The following is a 23,627-nucleotide window of genomic DNA, read 5'->3' as shown; positions in this document are numbered from 1 at the left end:
TAATTTCTGGTAAAATTATACATCGATCAGACTATCAGAATATATATCCCTTACCTGGAAGGATCGTCAACAATAATGATTAAAGAATATTGCCCTACTTGAGATTATAATTAATGCTACCACTTGATCGAACATTACCCGGCCGCCCGACAAATATTGTTTAGGCAGGCAGGATCCACTGTAGATTCTTTGTTGGTTGAGGCCTAATTAAATCTTCATTCTCTTGTGAGAATGAAGATCAGGTATTAGCTCTAGAAAAACCAATGCTGCGCAGAAATTGAAGCTGAGAGGCAAATTCCAACAGCTAGTGTGATCGATATTGCAGATCTCAGTAGGTTTTGCAAAATTAAAAGTACTGTTGTGGTTCGTGGAACATTCTTCGATCGAACCCCACCTCTCCTCTAGCTAGGAGAGTACGTACTTTCCATCAACTCAATTCAAAAGGTGTAGTTCTGTAATTTGATAGCATCCCAAGATTTTATGGTGATTATATACGAGTGTACGTAAATATATATAATTAAGCTCCTAATTCATAACAATAATACATGCATTATATATATTGGAGATTTAAACACTATTACACACACTCGCAACCTTAGGTAGTAAAAAAGATTTGTACAACCATCTAAGTGGTGGTCCAGTGGTAAGAGTTTGGGATTAAGAAGTTTGCTCCCTCTGTGGTTTCAGGTTCGAGCCCTGTGGTTGCTCATATGATGGCCACTGGAGGCTTACATGGTCGTTAACTTCAGAACCCGTGGAATTAATCGAGGTGCGCGCAAGCTGGCCCGGACACTCACGTTAAACTAAAAAAAAAAGATTTGTACAATTAACAAGATACTTTAAGAACTTAGTCTTGCTTATGCATGGGTTTGTAATAAAAACAAATAAATTTAAAAAGAGAAAAATCACTAACTAAATCAATATCATCCAATTGGAAAAATAAAAATACCAAAGGATCGATATAGCATTGCACCAACTCTATATATATATGATTTTTCATATCTATAATCTAGCAACTCGACATATTTTTCTTCGATTCATAGTTGCTAACATAAAAAAAGTCATAAAGACGAAATATTTTAAAATCAAATTGAATAACTATATAGAAAAAAAAAATCCTACATAATAATTTATAATTTATATTCCAAGTTAGATTTTGTGTAGCAAAGAAAAAATAATAAAATTAGCATGTTTTGTTTATGGTAAAGTTGAACTTGAAATTATTATTATAAAAAACCCAAACTACATCACCAATTTCTTAAAACCTTCATTTGATATACTATTCTAAAAACCCGTCAAAGTGTCATCATGTAGTCTCATAGTTCCACTAGCCAGCCGGAAGTAGTTCCCCTGAACAGTTACTGGGCTTCAGGATCTGAAGAGATGATCCTCCCGCTCATCAAGCCCCCCACGGATCTTATTCCTTCGAAGGACTCTCCGGCCAGTAGAGCTGGAGTGAGGTTCTTAGCTCGCGCAGATGCGGATTCTGCTAGTCCATCTGCCTCCAATCCTATACTTAGGCTGATGGGGAAGAACTTAATGGTGGCCAACAAAGAAGATAACGCACGTATATATCCATGCCAAATGGGCAGGTCCAACCTTGTGCTCACAATGTCAATCAAATTAATTCTCACTTTCCAACATCTCTGCAGTCTCTCCTGGCAATTAATATTCGGAATCAGGACAGTAATTCATTTCATCACATGACCCCTCAAGGTTCTGTCATCTTCCATACAAGACAGTGGTTCAACGTTCGGATGTTGGGTTCTCCGATAGGGCAGACCAGTCCCTATCGGGGAGTTTCTTCTTTACATCTCGTTGGATGGATATTCACCTCCCCAGTCCCTTCCAGCTATCCCTCTCTTCGATTCTGAGCTTAGTGCTAAATGCACTAATTATCTCATCTCAATATTCCATCAGGATCATTCTATTTGGATCATTTCTTCCTTTTTCACGCATTGAATGGCGAATATCCTTTGAGTGACAATGTGAGATTCAACTTTAATTACCAACTAGAATCTTTCTGATTTTTTTGTGATTTCCTACTTCATTTTCTGATCCTTAGTCTGAGAGTACACTCATCGTTGATTAGATTAATCAAGTTTTTTTTTTTAATATCAATTCAATGAAACTAATATGACAGTGGTGTGGTGGATGTCCTGAAAAATAAAAAAAATAAAAATCACGATAGCAGTAGATAGTAGATACCCCCACTTTCTTAAATTGCAAATGGGCTCATATAAGCCCCCAAACTCGTCCATAGATAAGAGAGACTGTGTTTGGGCTAATTGTTTTTTTTTTAAATAATTAATCAATACTTTGATCGCCCACACCACCTTCTCATAGCTTTTAAATACCGTGAGATTTTGTGAATACATTTGAAAACAATGGGCTTCACAATTATTTAAACAATATCAAAATTAAGGAGGTCATTGTTTAAACAGACTTTGTGCTTAAGCATTTATAAACCGATCTTTAAACGTTATTAGATCATTCAATTTAGTTTAAACAATATTTCTCAATCAATCTAATATTAAAAAATAATTAAAAAATCTAAAACAAAAAATTAATAATATCCAATCGATGGATACATTTATTAAATTTATTAATCAGTTACTCGGGTTAACATGTCAAACCTGTAATGAAATTATTATTGTAATTCATAGTGCAATGGACATGGATGAACAACGGTTTCCCCATACCTTTTAGTTTTTGTTACTCTCTAAAGTTTAATAATATGATTTTTCTCTAAAAATAAATTTTTTAACTATATAATAAAAAAAATAGACTATAAAAAAATTAATCTAGTTCAATTAAAAAAAAACTCACCAAACTCATAAATTGAGACAAACTGGATTATATTAAAAAACTCGCAAACCGCATTAACGTTATAGAAAAAAAAATTATAAAGCTAAATTCTCAGTCATGCAAATATTAAAAAAATAAAATTGACAAAAAAAAATTTTAAAAAAATCATAACAAAAGGTCAATAACAAAAAAAGAGAAAAAGAAAATAAAATTACGTGTTCAAGTCATGGTTTTAAAACCCAACTCGGCTAGGGGAGCGACCTAGAACTAGAACCAGACCAAGTTTAAGAAAAAATAAGGGAAGGTAGAAACTCAAGTTAACCCTGCAAGATCCGATCAAAAACCTGATTGTAACTTGTTGACTATTAATTTTTTTAACAAAAATAATGTCGTTTTGCTTTTTAAAAAAATAGAGTTACAAAGTTAAATTCTCAACTATTTAAATATTAAAAAATAAAATCGATAATTTTTTTTTAAAATCATAACAAATAACAAAAAGGAAAGGAAAAAAACCGTGTGTTCAAGCCAAAGTTTTAAAACCCAGCAAGTCGACTTGGGAATTAGTCGACCTAGGATCGGAACCTAGCCAGGTAAAAAAACAGGTGACCCGTTAACAATCCAGTCATAATCTGTTGACTATTCATTTTTTAAAACAAAAACGTCATTTTGCTTTATAAAAAAATAGGGTCGATCTGGGATGACCTGGTCAAAATCTATAAGCCGAGTCTTGGGTCGGGTATTCTACCGGGACAGGTTTAGAAACTATGGTTCAAGAAATATAAAAGAGCAAAAAAAAAAAAATACGTAGCTATTTATCAATGTTAATTGTCAAAACTAAATGTGGAAAAACATTGTAACAATCCACGGTGTTTTATGAAGAAAATTATAATGTTTTCCACACATACTTTAACTTTTCTTTTAACTGGGTTGGTAGGGTTTTTTATTCCTAGTGAAGAATCAGATGGGTTGTTGGTTCCTGGTTAAAAAGAAGCTTTTATCGGGTAAGGTTATATGCCCAGGTCACTATCAAAAAATTGATAAGCACAAGCAGAAATACTGACAGAATTTTAACCATTGGTAAATTGCAATAACATTTACCTATGAAAAGTTTTCACTTAATTCCTTCGGTATACACCGATAAAGATTTTCTATCGATGTACACCAAGGGAATTACAGTTGGAAATGATGGAATGAAAAATAATAATAACATGTCATTATTATAGATGGTATTACCGATAAAATTAACTCGTCGCTATGATCCATTAGTGAATCCATCAGTAGTTTTTAAGTTATAACATGGCGCAATCAACCTCCTTTCTCCCCATCCCTACTTATTCTTCTTTTATTTTTATCTATAAAAAACAACAACAACCCCTCCTTTTCATTTTATCATAAATCAAGCTCTCGTCATCACAAACTAAACCATCCCAACACTCATTCTATCAACATCCCTGTTCTAGGTCAAATTTGTTTGAAAATTCCCCACATCAATTTAGCAAAATTATCTTCTTTTTTTTTTTGTAGATCATTTTTTAAATGTTAATTTTTTGGCATTTTCAGGTGATATATGCAGTTTGTTTGCGTGTTTACTTTTTTTATAGGAAATTTTTTGTATGATTTGTTCATTTTAAGGTTTGTTTGAAATTTTGAAAAATTGTATTTTTTTTTTCTAATTTGATGAAATTTAGTTCAATTTTGTAATTTAGATGTTTTGTAATGAAATAAATAAATATTTTTTAATTTTTTTATTAAGTTGAAAATTTCAGTAATTATGGAGGAATTTGAATATTTGTATAAAATTGATAATGATTCAAGGGTATTATTAAAATAGATTGAATAAGTTTGAGTTAAACCAATGATAGCTAATTAGTCGGGTATCGATAATAATTATTAATCATTGGTCTGTATAATGAACCCAATAAAAATCAAGTTTATGGTATCTTAAACACTATGATCGAGGATTTATGGATAGGTTGTAGTGTATCGACCGTTGGTTCCTTCCAATCAATTTCGAGCTCCTAATCTCTAGAGTTTCAGGTGGCTATATAAGAACATGTTCAAGCTGAGATGACCTGGCTTATTGTTAAGACAAAACGACTTAGTGCTGAGACGACTAAATTTTGGCATCTGTATAGAGCCGTTGGCAAACATGGATAATACATGTGGTACATCTCGTCTCTTATTCGGTCTCGTTGAAGATTTGTCGCTGCATCCTTCTCCTTAATTTAGCACTTGTCATGTAAATGAATTGTATTCAAACTAATAATTTTTAAATTTGTAATATATATTTGGTTTTTTATTTTAGTTTTATTTATTTTTTTAGTCTATTTATATGAATTTTGTTGTATTTTTTTCTAGTCTAGTTATTTGATTTTTTAAAAAGAATATTAAAGAAATTAAAAACATAAAAAATCTGTCAGAAAGTTTCATAGAGTCCAAAAACATTACATAAAATAAAATGCCACTCATTATTATGGATGGAATAGAATAAATCACTCAAAGAGTTTACATGATATGTAATCATCAACGGTTTTCTATTGTCGATAATATAAAATGAAGTAAGTCTTTTGGAGCGTGACTTTTCTATCTATAAATCTATAAAAAATTATTGACGATAAGTTTTGATTAACAATATCTGTATATAATTTTGTCTGTAAATATTTTCTCCACAAAATCATTATATGAATACTGACAGAACAATCCCTATGTGTAGTCAATTTAAACTTAAAAGGAATTAACTTTATAGTTTAAAAGTCAGTATGAAAGCGAGTTTGAGATTATTTTTTAAAGTGTTTTTTATTTTTAAATATATTAAAATAATATTTTTTTATTTTTTTAAATTATTTTTGACATTAGTCCATCAAAATAATCTAAAAATATCAAAAAAAAATATTAATTTAAAATAAAAAAATAAAAATATTTTAAACTTTTTAAAAAATGCTTTTTAAATAAAAAAAACAAGATTTAACTCTGAAATCATTGATTCTTTTGTATTGTGATATTTATTTTCTTTTCTTTTCTATTTTGGTTTGCAGACGTTGTGATTGGAAGAAACTGTTAGTTGCGTCAGTAATCTACAATTTGGGAGGAAGTGGCTGATACATCCATCATAGAGGATGAGGAGGTCATGGAGCTGTCACTGTAGAGGGAAGACAAGTCACCTCCTCATTCTGACTGCCATAGCTAGGGGCAGCAAGCCTTTGAGCACGATTGTAGCCAGGTGTCGCTATGAAGGCCGTCGCCCGTCGCCCCTGTCGAAAGGGCCCCCCTCTAAGCAGCAACCCTCTAGTCCCCCGTGAGCCAGCCTTCAACATTGTCGTATCTAGAAAACTCTGGGAGTTAGCACATACAGCATCTTATCATCTAGAGTTCAAAAAACATCTCAGCAACTTGAAAGAAAAGAAAGAAAAACAGTGGTAGAATCAATTCCTCTAAAATAATTATTTTTTTCTATGGTGTATATAACATATAGTAACAATAGACCCTCCTTCGAGAAAAAAAAAAAAAACACACACACACATATATATATCTCACATGATATTTGTAAGTTCCATATAATAAGACTAGTTTTAATACTTCTGCGCTGTATTATAAACTAGATTAATTTTTTTTTACAGAGGTAGAATGATTTTAATTTAGTTTTATTAGTTTTGGAGTTTTTAAAATGATTTTATACAATAAATATATATTAACTCGTAAAATTATATAATTTTATAAGTTATTTCATGATTTTAACAGTTTTGATTGGGATCTTGTTATCGATTTCTATTTTGAATTTAAATGATTTAAATAAATATATAAATAAATTATAAAATATAAATTTCATAAATATCATATTAACATTCAAACCCAAGTAAATCCAATATGTTATTTGCTCAATATCAAAAAACAAAAAGATATTAACTTGAATTTTTTTTTTCTAAACCAGTCAAGTTGATTGGATTACATCAAATAACTTTAACGTATTTTAATTTTAAACTCGAACTGGATAAGAAATTGGTTCAAGAGGTTTCAATATTGATCCACTCGATCAGGTTTAATATCAATGTCATATAATCATCCGTGATTTTTTTTTTAATTTTTTTTATTCAACCCTCAATGGAACACCTAGTTATAAACTAGTTATACTATATACACACACTAAGCCATAAACTCCATCCAACAAATAGGCTTGAACTCCTCCAAAACTACTAACTTCTAAGGGTTTCGCGTCAAGGCTACAAATTAAAAGGCAAAAACTTGAATGCACCTAGGTATGAATATTCAATAAATACCCAATATATGGATAATGAATATCCATTATATAGATAATGACAATAGATACTTAATGGATATTGAAAACCCAAACTGATCTAATAAAATTAAATTTGTAACTTTTAAAATTCGGGTTGAATAAAAAATTTAAAAATAGATTCGGATATGAAAATTATAATGCTCGAGCTACCCATTCCTATTCCTACACACATTTAAGTATTTGAGTGTGAGATTGCGGTTATTTTTTAAAGTGCTTTTCACTCAAAAATATATTAAAAATAATATTTTTTTTATTTTTAAAAATTATTTTTTATATCAGCACATCAAAATAATTTAAAAATATCAAAAAAATATTAATTTAAAATAAAAAATTTAAATATTTTTAAAACACAAAGATAAATAGGATTTGGTTGAGGGATTAGCGTGAGTGATGGGCAATTATGTAAAACCAACAAGAAAAAGTGGAGACAGACACTTTTGTCAGGTGAGATCAGATCAGGCGAGGCCAGATGTGTTTGTTTGTTAATTCATGTTAGTGTTAGAATCGCTGATGATGATCAATGGCCAGCAATGCCCACTTGGAGAGAGGTTTGGTTCGTGGGCCATCCTTACGTATTCCACGTGGCCCCATCATCCTCTCTCCACGTTCATTCTTTTCTTTTTTTTGTTCTTTTTTTATTAATCATAATTTTTTCTTAAAAAAGAAAATTATTGTCAACAAATAATCACAATTTTATTCCAACCAGAGCAGCACTGGCTATAAAATTGCAAATTCAAGCACAGTTTAGGGTTTCTATTCCCTTTTGAATTTTCCCATCATTTCATTAACCTTTGTTCTCCAATCTTCAATTCAAAGGTTTCATCTTTATTTTCATGGATATAAAAAGGTATGTGCTTTTATCTTTATTATTATTCTTTTGAATATCTTCAATAATATCTCACTCTTTCTTTGGATTTGCTTAATTCATTTAAATCTGTTCATGGATAGCAAAATTGAATCATGTTATCAAAAGGGTTATTTGAATTTAATGCAAAGTGTTATTTATTGTATTCAATTTTCCAGATTTTGGACATGATACTGCTGGAATGATAGTTATTTGTTCTTGATCTTGATCTTGATCTTGATCTAGAGAGACCACCCTTTAGACCTCTAATTTATGGATTTGGAGAGTGAAAGTTGTGCACTTGAATCTGTTGAAGATAATGAATTGACCACCACCACCATCACAACCACAACCCCTGATGGTGCTTTAAGTCATAGAGATGGTGATGATGATGGTAACAGTAAGATTAAGGCTAATGGACCATGTTCAAATGGGATAATTCATGAAACGGGCACTAGTGGTAATGGCGATGAGAATACGATGCCTCACGATGGAGAAGTTCAGGGAGGTGTGGGAATTGAGCCAGTGGGGAATTCAGTGGATTCACTTCCTTTAATGGCCAATTCTCCGACCATGGGGTCACCTCCTAATATGAAAGGATTTGGCTTAAAGAAATGGAGGCGAATTAGGAGAGATATTATTAAGGATGCTAGTGCTGGTGTGGATAACAGTAAAGTTTTGAAACGAGTATCCTCTGGTGCTGTGAATCCAGCTAAACCAACAAATTTAACACTGGTTGAGGTCATGCAAAATAGTGAGGGTTCTGTTGGCTCTGCTAATTTATTTAGAAATGCGGCTCTTGGTGATGGGTTTGTGACCCACGGGTCTAATTTGGAATATAGATTTACGGTTGCATCTGCTTTCTCAGCTGGCACGGATTCTGAGAATAGTGAGGATCAGAGTAGCAGGTCCTCAACAGCAGCTAGTGCTCCAAGGGTGAGGCATGACCTGCTTTCAGTGTCAGGGTATGCATGGGACAAGAATGGGGTGAAGTATTTGGGTGGGAAGAGTGGGGGTAGTTCAGCTCAACGGGTTCAACGAGGGATGGGATGGGTGGAAAACAGTAAGAAGCCTAGAGGAGAAAGGGTCAAAATCGAGAAGGAAAACTCTCATTCCAGCATGGAATCTGACTCAAGAAGCTCCAACTTTGTCTTTGTGCAGGGTGATTTCTCTGTGACCAGTAACGGAAAGCAAAGTGGAAGGTCAATGAATTATGATGGAGAAAACAGTGATGAAGCTCATGCAGTTGAACAACAATTTAGTGGGGGAGTCCATACTAGTTATGGGCAGGAGAATGTTGGAGAAGTTGAAGATCTTTCAGAAAATGAATTAGCTGCAGAAGCATCTTGGACAGATAAGGGAGAAAAAAGTGATAATCACCAACCCTCAGCAGATCAGGATCCATTTGTTGAATCTATACTTTCTCTCCAATCTGTGCAGAAAGCTCTTGAAAATGGTTGGTTTCACACAAACCTTCATTTTATTCTGTGTTTTTACATAGGCCATTTGAGTGCTATCATATATCGTATTGTGGATTGCTAGTTGTATCATACATTATAATTTGTTTTTACTTTAGTTTTTTGGTTTTAGAGTCTGACAGTTCTTTGGAGATTTTCCTGTAAATACTTCTTGCAGATATGTGTCCTGCCTCTTCTCCTAATAGACACATACCTAATTTATAATTGTAATCAGTATTATTCTGTAATGTGATTGTCAAATGATTGGGTTGCATGGTTCTTAGAAGGAAGAGCAGTAGATCAGCTTCCATACTACCATTGGGGTTTTTTAGTTGTTTTAATGGACTTATTTCAATTTGAAGGTAGAAAGATGTATTTTCTAAGGCTAATTCTGTCCATGCCCTCTGTACCTGTTTCGCACTCAAATATTTGTTTTTGCAATCATGCTTGGTATAACTGCTTTGCATGAGAACATATGGTTAGCCAATCTTTTTTGTGATCTAGAATTTGATTATCATTGTGGCAAGGATGTAAATGCTGATCTAACACTTCAGGCTGTGTTCCAACTGAGTGTTTCTTTCTCCCTTTGTATGTGTTTTTCAGTGGAACTTACATTTTCAATCTAAAACATAAACTTTAGCGTATTCTAATAACAACAATCATCTCCCACCTGCTGGATGCTTCTTTCTTGCCTTGTATGCAATTTACAATTTGGGACTTACATTTCAAATATCTTTTTTTTTAATAGTAGTGAGGTGGTGGGATATCCACCTTTAGACTCGATTAGTCCCCCACCAGCCCAGGCCCAGAGCCTTCCCTGCAAGGGATGGGCCTGACTGGGTATAGGGCTTAAGGCTTCAGCAAGTGGTCAGCATTGGGTCTTGCAGTTGGTGGGAGTTGAACCCATACTGCTATTGTTTGTTTAAACTCCACTTACCTTTTTAATCTAAGAAAGCAGATGTGAGGTGATTCCATTAAAAACAATTAATGTCCCTTTTATGCAATCAAGTATTTTCCCATCTGGCAGCCAACAGTGTTGCCTGGAAACAAGCTATGGGCTTGAGTTACTTAGTTATCATTTTGAAGTGGAATTGGCTCCTGGTGTTTACTTTTCTCTCACCTGTTGATACCTATGGGGCAGCATTTGTCTTTCTGTTTATGTTAATGATGGTGTTGTTGTATCAGATTGATTTGTTATGGATGAAGACCTTGTGTCCATTTTCTGCAAGATAAAATGGGATGGTAGCATATTAGCATAATCAACTGAGTAATTTGTTTTCTTACAGAGGTTAAAAAATTGGGGGAGATCGGGAAAGTTAGCAGTGTAGTGGAAGATTCCTCTTCAGCTAATCCAGAAATCCAGAAATCGAGCTTACCTAACCAGTTTGATTCTGAAAGTATCAAAGAATCAAATTCCTTGGAGTTCCGAGTATTAAGCTTAACGCAGACTGTACAGTACTTGGAGAGCAGACTGGAGGAGGCAAAGGCTATGATCAAGGTGAAGGAGTTGAGGGTTGCTGAACTGGAAGCCACCTTGAATGGTGACAGGTCACCAAAAGAAGAATCAGCGAGTACTACAGAGTTGCAGCAAGAGAAATATAGAGAGATTGAGAACGAGCTGGAGGGACTATTCAAGCAAAAGATCGAGGCTGAGATCGAGCATTTAGCGCTAGCGAGTCTACAGAAGTTGGGAGTTGCTGCAGGTGATCAAATCACCCTATTTGAGGAACAAGAGGCTTTGGCTGGTGAGCAAGTGCAGATGCTGAATAAGCTAGGAGAAGCTGGGAATAAGGCTGCATCTTTAAAGAAACAAGCGGAGGAGTTGGAAAAATACTGTGGGGATGTTTTAGGGACTGAAGAGGTGTTTAAGATGCAGAACAAAGTATGTAAGGTAGCTGCATGTTTTCTCATTCAGTTGATTTTGCTCATCTTGGTTTTTTGGCTTTTAGTGCTGCAGTTATCGCCCTATTGTGGGGTGGTTGTACCCACTTAAGTAAAACACAGTAGGTCTTTTTTCTGTGTATTCTAAGCATTTCTTAGCAAAGTTTGAGAGTATCATCTAGGGAATGGGATTGTAGTTGTAACAAAGTTTTGAAGTTTCATTGCACACCTGTAATTCATTTCTTCTAGTATTACTGTTGAGTAAAGCTCTTAAGATGACTGGACTATTATTTTTGTTGCTCCTCTCTTTATAAGACAATGCCATTTTTTTTTTTAGTTGAAACTCAGATTGTATTCAGATTACTCTTATACAAGCAGGTATGTATGACGGATAAAAATTTTTATTTATGAGCGTAAGTGGAAATATTTAAATTAATTATGGTAGGATACATTGTAATTCTTGCAACTTAATTTGAGATCATAATGAATCTCCTTCTGCCCTAATTGTTCGAGATTGATCACTTGTGTGCTTTGATGCATCTGCATTTGTTTCCTATAATTTTTCTTTTCATCATCTTTCTCAGTACTTGCCCTAATATTTGGATGGCTTTCAAATGAAAGGAAGAAAGAAGAGGAAGAAGCTTGAGAAGAAGAAGAAGAAGAAGAGAAGGGAAGGCAAAGGGTGGAGAAAATCCTTATTAAAAAAATAAATCAACAATTAGGTTTATAGCACATTAAAATAAAATGTTCAGTAATAACACAAATCAAGTCCAATAATTAATCCAAATGAAATACAATCTAGAATGATGATGGGTTGAGCTATTTTCCACGATGATTGAGACAGAAATATAAAAAAGTTAAATGGTGTAGATGGAAAAGTTATAAAACCTGATGTCATATGTTGACTCGGGATCTAGCTAGGTGCTCTGAGCGTCAGGTTGGCTTAAAGCAAAAATCAGCCAGTGACTCGACAAAACTCGATCGACCTTGCAGACCCAGGTGAGATATGATTATATATATAAAATAAAACATCACCGTTAAGATTTAAATCCACTTGCTATCAAACAAAGCAACAGAAAGACAACGAAACCTAATCAGTCCTGTCCCAATACTTTTTTAGCCATCAAAGAATAACAGAAGGAATCTAAGCCACGCTAAAAGACATAAGGAAAGCTCCATCTAGGTGGTGGTCGAGTGATAAGAGCTTGGGATCAAGAGGTTTGTTTTCTCTGTGGTCTCAGGTTCAAGCCATGTGGTTACTCATATGATGGCCATTGGAGGCTTACATGGTCGTTAAATTCAGGGCCCGTGAGATTAGTCGAGGTGCGCGCAAGCTGACTCGGACATCCACGTTAAACTAAAAAAAAAAAACCATACAGGGTTTTTGTCCCCTCTCTTTGATTTAGTGTATTAACTAACATTTTGCTTTTGCTGCTGAATTAAGAAGAATTTTCAAATTTATTGGAATTGACTGGTTTGTGTTTGCTACGTACGTACTTGGTATAAAAAGCAAAAAGTAAAACGTAGGTAAAAAAGAGTTTGATTCTTGATGAATTTTCAAAAAGTGTTTGCTACTAAGTAGTGTATTAACATGATCTTCAACCACTAGGGTAAAAAATAATAATTAAGATATTTATTTGTTTTACACAAGGGCAACATCTCTCGTCAAGGATATATAGAAAGTAAAGACAAAAGGAAAAAATCGTTGTTTGATGTGTATATATTCTTATGTATCAGCTAGTATTATCTGTATACTTGAAACAACGCATTGGAATTATACAACTATATATTAAAAATAATATTTAAGTTTTTGAATCAAAATAAATAATTGCTAGTTAATCTTGATTCCATTAATCACATATATAAACCAACTTCACAATGAAAATATAGAATTGCTAGAAATAATATTTAAATTAACAATAACATTTAAGTTTTTGAATTAATTAAATTGAATAATAGCTTAGTTCAGTTTAATCAACATTCACAGCCAAAATCTACCGATAAATTTAAATTCTAAAATTTTTAAAAAATAATGATAATGTTGTTGACAATTTTAATTCCAAGTACCAAACTTTGATATTATAAATATTTATATCAAAGACTGATCACCACGAAGCCCACCATGAAACCGACACCACAAATTATTTTTAATTTTATTAAACCATTAAAAACCCACCTCTTATAAACCTTTTTAAGGGAGTATTTCAGGATAATTCTATACAAGACAGACAATTCCAACATCTACACGTTACAGTCTACCACCAGGTGATACATCTCGAGTGACTGTTTCAGCTTTTGCATCCTTGAAAGCGTCTAGACATGGCGATTTTGCAGGAGCGAGCTAGCTATCTTCCTGAGGAGAAGTTCGGTTTCAAACCCCGGCTTGAACAGGACAAATACGCCATGCCTTGGATGATCCACATCTCAGGTCAAGCTCTGATGAGCACATTGAACTATTCATGCGGTCGAGAGCCCTCACAGCCCAGGCACAATGACGCTGTAGTTACTTTCTTTTTGGGTGTAAAGCAGTGTCAAACGCATTAAGAAAATCTACCTCCAGTTCTAGTTTTTTTATCAGTTGACATCACATGCTATCTAATGAACAAAGATAAACACCAGTAGCCAATGGAGCCATGGTGGGAAAACATACAGATTAAGAGAGAAACCGAGCCGTGTAAGGATAAGGCTCAGCTCTTAGAACAGACCAAAATCATATTACTCCAAGATTTGACAAGCCAGCTTAACACTTGTATAACTAAACCAACGTATGCGTGGTATTCAGACCGCTAGTCTCAAAGTCTGATATATAATGCTACTGTCAGAAATAGAATTTAGTCCAGGCTAGCTGCACATCTGATTGCGAAGAGAAGCAAGCACATTCCAGTCAAAAATAGTTGACAGATCGAAGGTATTGAAATGTTGGGCAACTGCAGGATAAAAGATGCAAAGACTGGAGAATTCCCTATAAACCACAGAGCATCTAAATGGATAAGAATCATCACTTAGAAGAATTTTTTTTGATAGATCACAAGTTTATCTCCTCGAACCGGATTGACACCAGCAGCAAAGTAGAGAGGAAAGCAGGAGGCAACCGCTACGTAAGCTGAACTTTAAGTGTAGGAATTATAGCAAGGCAATAGTGCAAAGCATCCACAAGCACAAAGAAAATCATTACGCAATGTGCAATAACCATGAAGAACTCCTCGAAGTTCACACTGAAAGGAGAGGATATGGAAAAAATAGGGGATGGAGAAGCAGGCACGTAGGAGAAGTGAGTAAAGATCTTCTCTAAAAGGAAGGCGCTAGACCACAGGCTAAATGTTCAGCTAAATGGAGCACATAATCAACCAAAAAAAGTAAAATAAAGCCAGCATAAGTTCAGGATAAAAAAGAATTAAAGAGGTTATTAATTGTATTAACAATCAAATGCAAGTGTAACACTAACTTGACTAGGAATTTTTCAATCTCCAACGTCAAGTCCCCTAAACTATGTGCATTAATAATCTAATGCCAGTACTGTAACACTAACTTAACTGAGATTTTTTTGGACTCCAACATCATTTCCCCATACACCCTCATCTGGAGCCATGTTTAAATCCAATGCACTACCAGGTTGAGGATCAAGGTGACTAACTTGTACACTAGATTGAGGATTGGAATGACTATCTGCCCCATTCGATGCCTCATAGCTGGATGCGGAGTTATTATTTTCCGTATCAGCAGTGGTGTGATGGCTATTATGTCCTTCATGCTTGTAAACCTTATGAGCAGTGCCATGATAGCTCATATGTCCGCCGAGAGCTTGTCCACTTGGAAAACTTCTTTCGCACAGGTTACACTTGTACTCTTTTCTAGGAGCATCACCAATTATAACGTTTTTGCCTCTCGAATCTTGATGAACCCCACTTACCAGATCCAATTTCCCTTCTTTTTCCCTCTCTCTCTTCCTATTGTGGGCGGCCAGGTGGCCGCCGAGACCTTGGAAGCTGTCAAAAACTAATCCACATTCCCTGCACACGTATGTTCTTTCATGTCCCACTTTGAACTCTGAGGGCCTCTTTTCTCGCGTATAAGCAATGCTTTTCATTGGCTTCTTATTCAAGGCAAGTTGATGAGCAAACCTATCTTGGTACTTGGCTAATTCTTCTCTAATACCCTTCTGTTTGCTATCACAGACTGAAGAACACAGTAGAAGGTTTAAGGCTGCAGCTTCAAGAATGTGATCTGCAAAACTTTTCTTTCTGGCTTGATTTAAAGCAGCAAATTTGAGCTTATTTTTTCTAGATCTTTTCTTCTTGCTATTTCCTGACCAACCCCGTGGGAGATACTCCCTCAAATCGACGGGCTCCACGGACCCTTTAGTACTACTCTCATCAACATCAACATGAAATTCAAACTCTGATTCTGATTCTGAAGAAGAGCAATCATGTACCCTCCAATCATCAGTATCTTCTCGATCCTTTTCGTCTTCCTCCTTCTTGTAACATGCCCTTATATGGCCTCCCCATGATTTTCCACTAGGAAACACTTTGTTGCAAACTGTGCACGATTTAGACATGAAATTGCAGCTAGCATAAAGTAAATCAGACCTGATTGTACAAAGGATATACAAAGTAGAAGGTATGATACACCACTATGATTGTACTGTTAATTTTAGGATTAGATATATCTGAAGTTCGTTTCTGTATATACAAAGACTGGTGAGTTTGTATCTATATATAATCGTGAGTTGGAAGCAAGCAAGGAAAAGCAACCGACTTCGATTTCCATCGTGTTTCTTGAGGAAAGTCATTAAATTTCAATCGTATAAAGATTTTCCTATATAACCCAAAGCCCACAGAGAAAATTGTGGGCAGTCACGTTGTTTGAGACGATATCTTGTTTAATACGGCGGTTAATTGATTACTATGTTTTTCCTCCTTTGAAACAAGATTTCTTATTACATATAATGACGACAGTTCAGTCCAATCTGAACGAGGTTCGAACTTAGTAGAGTCCGAACTAACGTAGGATTAGAAGAACAGTACTTGCATCCTACGATCTTCTGGTACGAGTTCAAGAAAAATCTGAAGACCAAAAAATCAGGTTTTGGTTTGGGTATAAAAATTGTTATACCCTATCCGAAACCAAGAAACCAACATGAAATTCATTAAGTTTGAAAATTTTATATTTATACCAACAATATATAAAGAAAATTTAGGGTTTCTTCCAGCTGTCACACTTCCTTTTCCCTCTCTTCTCCAGCCAGAAGCATACCCGTGGCGGCAACAGCAGCCCGTCCTCCATTGATATGCTGAAGCTCTGCTAATGCAAACATCTAATCGTTAATTAAACATACTGCGAGTCGGATTGATTTTTTAAGAAGTTAAAAGAAAATATTAAGAGAATGAAGAATTTTTTTAATTGTATTATTAAATTTGGTTTAATAGGTCAACTTTAAAATCTTGTAATCTAGCACTTTGTCTAATTTGAGTTTCAAACTAAATTGTCGAGAGTTGGTCTTAATTAAATTTATTGATTTTATGGATTAAAATACAATTTTAATAACATGTAAAAATATGACTTAGTTTTTAACAAAATTTCAATATTATAACTTTTTTCACAAAAGCTTTTAAAACAATGATAAATTAGATCGATCTTAGTCCCTAAGCAAAGCGTGTCATGAACTCCATTGAGTTTAATAAAAAAAAAAATATTTTTTAAAATTATATAGATGATAGAAATATATAGTCAAGAAATTGAACACCAGCCCAAAAATAAAAACTTATTTGAGATAGTGATACCTTAAAGAAAATAAAAAAAAAAAATTATACAGTTAATTTCTCAACCAATCCAATATTAAAGGATAAAATCGAGAAAAAACTATTAAAAATAATAAAAGAACAAAAAAGCATATTCAACTAGTGGATAAATTCGTCAAACGTATAAATCAAATAACCGGGCTAGCACGCTAATAATTTTTTCTATCAAAATAAATTTGTAATTGAAAAACACGAAATTTATAATAGAAACCAACACACACATAAAATATATTGAATAAAAAAATACAAGGCTGCACATATGAAAAATCTTAAAAAAGATCAATATTTTTAAAAAATTAATCTATATAAAATTAAGAAAAATCACAGATGAATCATACTTACCTCTTTAAAAACTTAAAACACTCAATATTATTAAAAAAATCATCACAAACTAATTAAAACATCAACCGCAATTTATTTGAAAAAAAATCAAGTCAGGCCAAGCACCTGACCCAATCAAGCAACAGCCTGCACGTGGGTCTATATTTTTTTAATTTTAACGGGACAGACGACACATCATCTGCCCCATGCATCAGAAGAAAAAGAATTGACGCATCACCTGCATCAGCGTCATCTGTTCATCCCTAGAATCTGACCATCGTGGAGGCTGGAAAAACATGGTCTTTTATTTTTTATCCGAAAACTCATTTTCATCCCATTTTTTTACCCAAAACACTTAGGAAACATCGTGTAGACCTTGTTAAACCAATTCATAACCACAAAAAACATAAACAACCACTTTAAAACTCGAAATCCACTCGGAAAAAATAATCTTGAGCTCATATATGATTTTTTTAGGTGTTTTCAAGGTAAAAAAAAAAAAACTTAATCTTAATTCTTCTCATCATATAAAATCATTTGATACAAAAACAACCGTTTTGGTGACCGGATTCCTCACCAACAGAGACTTTCTCTTTAAGTTAGAATTGGTGACTTCATCTCTCTTCTCCAACCAAAAACAGGATAGAAAAATGAGTAAAATGAAGTTTGGTATTAAAATTTAATTTTGTAAAATTCAAGGGACTGGTTACCTAATAGCTAAAAATAATGGAGAACTCAAATGAATTTTTGATAAAAATTTTCAATCTGCCACCTATATTACCTGCTTTTTTCACTTTAGTTTCCTTACAATTCAACCCTCCCTTACAAAATAAAAACATGTAATTGAGCTCTAATTTGGTTTTAAAAGGGTTCAATATTGCAAAAATAAAATAAAATTAATGATCAAATTAAAAATTTATAAAATTTACACTATTATAATTCACAATCAAATGTTGAGAAAGTGAACAGTGTATAATAATATTTTTGCTGTTGGGGAGTCAAACTCGATAAGGCGTGGAACATATAATTGAGGTCTGCAAAATCCATGTATACATACAACTTATTCATCTCAGAATTTGGAACTTTTGGGTGGATGAATTTGTTGGTTTGCACAACTCTTCAGTGCTTGATTTCCGTGACGCCAAACTTCCTCAAGCTATCACTATACAAGACCTTGGGTGTTCTTCAGGACCGAACACTTTGTTTTATTTGTGGTTACTCGGATCACAAGCTTGATCTAGAAAAGGTGCTCTCAAATGGGCCAATCACCACGATGATTTTCTATTTTACTGAATGATCTTCCAGGAAATGATTTTTACACGTTTTCCAGTCTTTTTTATGGATACCCTATGGATATCCAAAATCCGTAATGATCACAAGCTTGATTCACATTGCTTCCTCCTTTTGATTCCTTTTATGCTCAAAACATAGAGAATTTGGGAGTAAATAAATCCAAATTGATTGGTTTCTTGGCTAAATATTAGGACATATATTTGCGAAGGAACTTGTACATGCATGAGAAAAACATTTAAAGAGTCCAAACAAGGGCACAAGGGGATGGTCAAAATCATGAAAGTCTGCGAAGGTCAGGGACTTCGCTAGATTTTTCTCCTTGTAAGAGTCAGCTTTTACAAGGAGAACGCCAGAGGTAGTGATACTATAAACTCCTAAATGGGGATGGGGAGAAGGAATTATAATTTACCAAGACTCAACTCATAAATTGACGGTATACGCATAACATTAACTGATTACAAGTCTACTTGCTCTAAATTCCTTGTGATAATAAACCTCTAACATGGATGCTCCTAAATGCAAAAGTCAGTAATACTTGTAGACTACAAAACAGAACCACTAACTATAGCATCAACCACAACAGAACAGAACTACAAAAGAAAATAGAAGAATGTACTGGCGCCTAGATGAGCATGTAAGCTATTGAGCATATGAAGATCTGTACTCCAACATTTCATTCCTGTATTTTTCCTTGTCCCTCAAACCTTTCTCCTGATAAACCTGCATCACAAGAAGAGTAAGGAGTGGAGGACCGAGAATAATTGAGAAACCCAGATATAAACAATTTCGCTTACCTGCTTTTCTGCCTCCGTGAGGTTGTTCCATAAGAGTCCAATCTTCTTGCTAATGACTTTCTCTTGCCCATGGTGTAGGGGCTTTAGCTGGGCATAATGCTCAGTAAAGAAAAAATTGTAGCCACTCCTGTTGGACTTGGGCTGAGAGGGATCACGTAAGGCTAACCGCGATCTCTTCCGGCGCCGGCGAGGAGGCAAATCCGAAGAACGAGAATCCTGAGACTCGTGAAATGTATGAGGAATATGGTATAGGACACCTTTAAGCTGATTAGTGCCCAGGTTCACAGTAACCAGATATCCATTATCAAATTTGCCATCAATGATTCCACTCACTGAACAACCAATCTGCAATTGTTGACTACCTGAGATTGAAAAGGGTCATCACTCTACATGCTGCAGCTATAGATGTTATTAGAGTCATGCATTCAGAAGTCAGAAAATATTCAGCACACAAACAAGAAAGAGAAGGTACCATTGATGCAAAATTTAAAGTAGCATACAAGTTTCCGAAGCAAGATGATACATAGGAAATAAAATTTCAGTTGTGTTTTTTTCATAATTTTCATCAAGTATACTATAGCAAAAGCAAACTGCACACTTTCCACAATCACTGAAGAGATAGTTCATTAATAGACTAAGGGATAAGTAATTCAACTCATTTACATCTCTCAACCAGTAATGATGGATCTATTCAGCAGCTCAAATTTAGTAAATTGCTTCATGGTGCCTATTGCCCCTTCATAGGCAATTCTCAGAGTTGACCAAAAAGTGGAATTAGGATGCTCCAAAAGTACAAGAGAGAATCCAACAACACATATCCAGTGGGAAAAAAAATTGAAAATTGAAAATGACTTTTCAGCTGAGCCATAAACCTCAAGATGTAAAGTTTTCGACTACTAGTAGACATCCAGCATTGTAATAGTCAAAAGCTATAGACCTCTCCGGAAGATTATCCATACTGAAGGCCACAATATAATCAATTATACTGCCATTTTTATTGCTTGTTTCTCTTCAAAAAGCTCCAAATGAAAATATGCTACTCTGGATCTATTGAAATCACAAAAAGAAAAAAATTGCAAAAATTAAGCAAAAGAAGATCCAACCCAGACTTTAAGATAGGACAATATATCTACGCCATCACATTGACAGCAGTAGCTGACACATTCCCTTACTAGAAAACTGGTTTGTAATGGCACCTTCTTCTAGGGTTGCAGATCCATTAACAAGGCTCCTCCCATTCATTGCATCTGTGAGAACAGAATGCCAAAAGTATATATTGGGTAATTATGAAAAAAAGGAAAGAGAAAACAACAAGAATATGATCACAATTACCAGTCCCTGAAACTAAAGGAATTTGTTTGTTGAAGTGGTAAACCTGCTCGAAATGATAGAGTAATGATAGATAATGCTTCCTTAAGACAAATGATGCACTGGTAATTGTAGTTGGGAAATTGAAGGCTGTAATCACTTCCTTCCATTTACGATCTGTAATGACCTGTAACCATTTCAAGAGAAATTAAAACCAGAAAAAGAAGAAGAAGAAGAATGCCCTTGAAAGAATTTTACGGTACTTCCCACAAAACTTAAAATGACTCCAAAGACACTAATAAGTTCCACATTTCTGTGAGGTTTGCACAATAAATTATTCAGGCAAGTCATTTCACCAGAAAACTCACACTTAATGCTATCCTTCATTCAATTGTGAGAAGATGAGGTGAAACAGAATATAAGAAGGGCAGCATACTTTGTAACAGTTTTACATTTGCAAAAAGCTCCTAGACAGAAGATAAAGAAATTAATAACTCATACCTTCTCAATGCCACCACGAGATGTGACCTCCACAAAAAGATGGTGAAGATCAAGAGCCTTTCCTCCCACAGTAGGAACCCTATTCATTAACAAAATTTACATCAAAGATTGTTAATCATACCTCCATCCATAGTTTCTTCTTTTAAGAAAGCCATTGATGTTTCAATTTTAATCCAGTTGCGCATTAAAATAGACAAGCAATAGAAAATCCTCAAGGAGATAGAATTAAGTGGAAGGGGGAAAAGGTTATACAGTTTGCTACTTAAATAAGATTGAATCTAGACTGAGAGAATACTATTGAAGCCAAAACCTAACAACATATAGTCAATAAATCAGTTATAAGGTCCACTTATAAGCAATTGCCTTTGGATGGTTGAAGTATTTAAGAAAAACTACTCTTTTTTTCCCTCTAGTAACCAATTAAGGTGTTGTTCTTTAGTTCTTTTGATAATGATAAATTTCATTGCTTTTTTTTTTTTTTCATTTCATTTCATTACTTGCATCTCAACAGTCATTGGAGATCATCAGCATACCAAAATAAATTACCATAACCACATTCATTAAGAATTGATCAAATCCAAGAAAATAAAGCAAGTCTTTTATGAAATATCAAAGAAGTCTGCAAGTCATAAAACACAAAAGGCAACGCAGAAAAATCCTAGTTCACATTGCATCTTAAAGTTAGTGCTCAAGGAGTAATTCAAATCTTGGAAACATATAAATCTAGGAGAAAGCAATAAACTTTTTAGCTCGACCATTTTAGTTGAAGTTGGGAAACTAGAAAAACATACAAATATGCGTCTCTCCACATTGAGGGGTGAAGTTAACCCCAAAAGGTGCTAGAATATTTTCACAACCAAACATGAAAAAATCTAATAGCCAGAAAAAAAAAAAAAAAAAGAAGCAAATATGGCAACTAAAGGAAGCTAGATCGTTACAATATAAAGACATAATTCATGAGATAAACCCAAAAAAAAACACTTGAAATACAAAGAATCCATCAAATAAGATGGACCCAGATAAAAATAATAATAATAATAATAACATAAGCAAATAAAGTATGTTAAAGGGTTTGCAGGAAAACCAACTTACATGAATTTGGTGCCAAAGGATTGATGAAAAGCTTTGAGCTTTTCCCAAAAAAGGTCTGAACTTTGAGCAATATCTTCATACTTGGCTGTAGCTGGAGGATAGGACCTGAAAGATTGGCCATTTATGCTCTCACTGTGTAATTCTTGTTGCTGAGGTGAAATAACTGTAGCAGTTGGGTCAAGGGTAGACATTTTTGTTTCGGGTAGACAAAAAAAAAGGATATAAGTAGACTAATAGAAATTTTAATTTTTCCCCTTAACTTTTACAAGACAAGAACACAAACAGAAAGACTTCAGTTAGCCTATAGATATGAAGATGTAAGAGATAAAAATAAGATTTTTATAAGATTAGAAGAGCATGAAAATCCCAGAAATATTTTGTGAGGTAAATAAAAGAAGAGGGGAGGATTAGAATAAGATCAAAAGCTACTATAAATGGTTGTACTTGCAACTTGCAAGTTGAAAGGTTATCATGGTAATTGTATTTCACCTGGTTTGATAGGCTAATAATAGAAAATTAGAGCCCTCTCTATGAGGAAGATTGTAATTAAGGTAGGGGAGTTGTAAGTGATGAGGATGTAAAGAGTAAAGACAATTGGACAAGAATTTCAAAATTTAAAACTTTTTTAAATTTTTACAATACTTTACTTTATCCTATTTTCAGAGATTTTTTTTTCTATTTCAACTATGGATATTTGACCATGAATTTCATTCAACAAGGAAAATAATCTTCAAAAGAAAATTATAAAAAAATCTTACTAAAAGATGAGTCAAGTGGTGTGTATCTTGTTTTTACTTTCCATATAAATACAATATAATATCACAATATTAAACTCTAATTATGTTAATAATAATTTTTTTATGTAATTTTCCTGAATGAATTGATTGATTAAGTATAATTAGCAATTTCTAATTTCTTTATATAGTATTTGTTTAGAGTGCTAATTGTATGGTTGTTGTTGTGTGCACTGAGACCTTCACTCTTGGCTTCTCCGCAAATATATTCATATTCTACAAGTGCAAATATCTTTAGAAAATAATTCCAAAAGGGTGGTGAAAAATATGTATTACAATTTGCAATATTGGTTTTATTTCTTTTAGTAAAATGCCAAAAGTTTTGCTTGCTCGTTTCTCTTTTTCCCTTTGTGTAATAAAGAAATGGAGCACTAGGAAACCAGCACTGGAGCAAGGGCAGCCTAGCATGCACCTCTCTTTAATCTTTAAAATTGATGCT

At 33.9% G+C, this 23,627-nt stretch overlaps 3 protein-coding genes across 4 annotated transcripts; 1 reads left to right on the top strand and 2 right to left on the bottom strand.

Annotated features, from left to right (window-relative positions):
- The first annotated feature begins 7,767 nt into the window (after positions 1-7,767).
- Positions 7,768-11,620, top strand: LOC18103571 (WPP domain-interacting protein 2). The gene is made up of 3 exons (XM_024581442.2): positions 7,768-7,949; positions 8,126-9,402; positions 10,690-11,620. The coding sequence occupies exons 2-3, from the start codon at positions 8,220-8,222 to the stop codon at positions 11,394-11,396; spliced, it is 1,890 nt and encodes a 629-aa protein (XP_024437210.1). The 5' UTR covers positions 7,768-7,949; positions 8,126-8,219; the 3' UTR covers positions 11,397-11,620.
- A 3,193-nt stretch (positions 11,621-14,813) lies between these two features.
- Positions 14,814-16,601, bottom strand: LOC18103570 (zinc finger protein ZAT9). The gene is made up of 2 exons (XM_006377946.3): positions 16,504-16,601; positions 14,814-15,873 (listed from the first exon to the last, which is right to left on the bottom strand). The coding sequence occupies exons 1-2, from the start codon at positions 16,599-16,601 to the stop codon at positions 14,814-14,816; spliced, it is 1,158 nt and encodes a 385-aa protein (XP_006378008.2).
- Positions 16,602-19,103: 2,502 nt separating this feature from the next.
- LOC18103569 (high mobility group B protein 10) lies at positions 19,104-22,940 on the bottom strand. 2 transcript variants are annotated; one of them, XM_006377945.3, is made up of 6 exons: positions 22,395-22,940; positions 21,303-21,381; positions 20,826-20,988; positions 20,666-20,740; positions 19,494-19,855; positions 19,104-19,419 (listed from the first exon to the last, which is right to left on the bottom strand). In XM_006377945.3, the coding sequence occupies exons 1-6, from the start codon at positions 22,583-22,585 to the stop codon at positions 19,339-19,341; spliced, it is 951 nt and encodes a 316-aa protein (XP_006378007.1). In that variant the 5' UTR covers positions 22,586-22,940; the 3' UTR covers positions 19,104-19,338. The 2 variants fall into 2 exon arrangements, with proteins under 2 accessions (XP_006378007.1, XP_024437474.1); XM_024581706.2 differs by having other exon boundaries at positions 20,690-20,740.
- Positions 22,941-23,627: the final 687 nt, after the last annotated feature.

Source organism: Populus trichocarpa, chromosome 11 (assembly GCF_000002775.5).
Source record: "Populus trichocarpa isolate Nisqually-1 chromosome 11, P.trichocarpa_v4.1, whole genome shotgun sequence".
Taxonomy (NCBI): domain Eukaryota; kingdom Viridiplantae; phylum Streptophyta; class Magnoliopsida; order Malpighiales; family Salicaceae; genus Populus; species Populus trichocarpa.
Note: the sequence above shows the minus strand (reverse complement) of the source record. Positions and strands in the feature narration are given on the sequence as shown.

What these genes read in the sequence shown, in the direction of transcription:
- LOC18103570 (XM_006377946.3), bottom strand. Translation starts at nt 16,601, where the DNA reads ATGTTTGCATTAGCAGAGCTTCAGCATATCAATGGAGGACGGGCTGCT. An exon ending in GAAGAGAGGGAAAAGGAAGT is followed by an intron (nt 15,874 to 16,503) that starts GTGACAGCTGGA and finishes TTGTACAATCAG; the next exon opens with GTCTGATTTACTTTATGCTA.
- LOC18103569 (XM_006377945.3), bottom strand. Translation starts at nt 22,585, where the DNA reads ATGTCTACCCTTGACCCAACTGCTACAGTTATTTCACCTCAGCAACAA. An exon ending in TCCTTTGGCACCAAATTCAT is followed by an intron (nt 21,382 to 22,394) that starts GTAAGTTGGTTT and finishes GTTAATGAATAG; the next exon opens with GGTTCCTACTGTGGGAGGAA. An exon ending in TCACGGAGGCAGAAAAGCAG is followed by an intron (nt 19,420 to 19,493) that starts GTAAGCGAAATT and finishes CTTGTGATGCAG; the next exon opens with GTTTATCAGGAGAAAGGTTT.
- LOC18103571 (XM_024581442.2), top strand. Translation starts at nt 8,220, where the DNA reads ATGGATTTGGAGAGTGAAAGTTGTGCACTTGAATCTGTTGAAGATAAT. An exon ending in GCAGAAAGCTCTTGAAAATG is followed by an intron (nt 9,403 to 10,689) that starts GTTGGTTTCACA and finishes GTTTTCTTACAG; the next exon opens with AGGTTAAAAAATTGGGGGAG.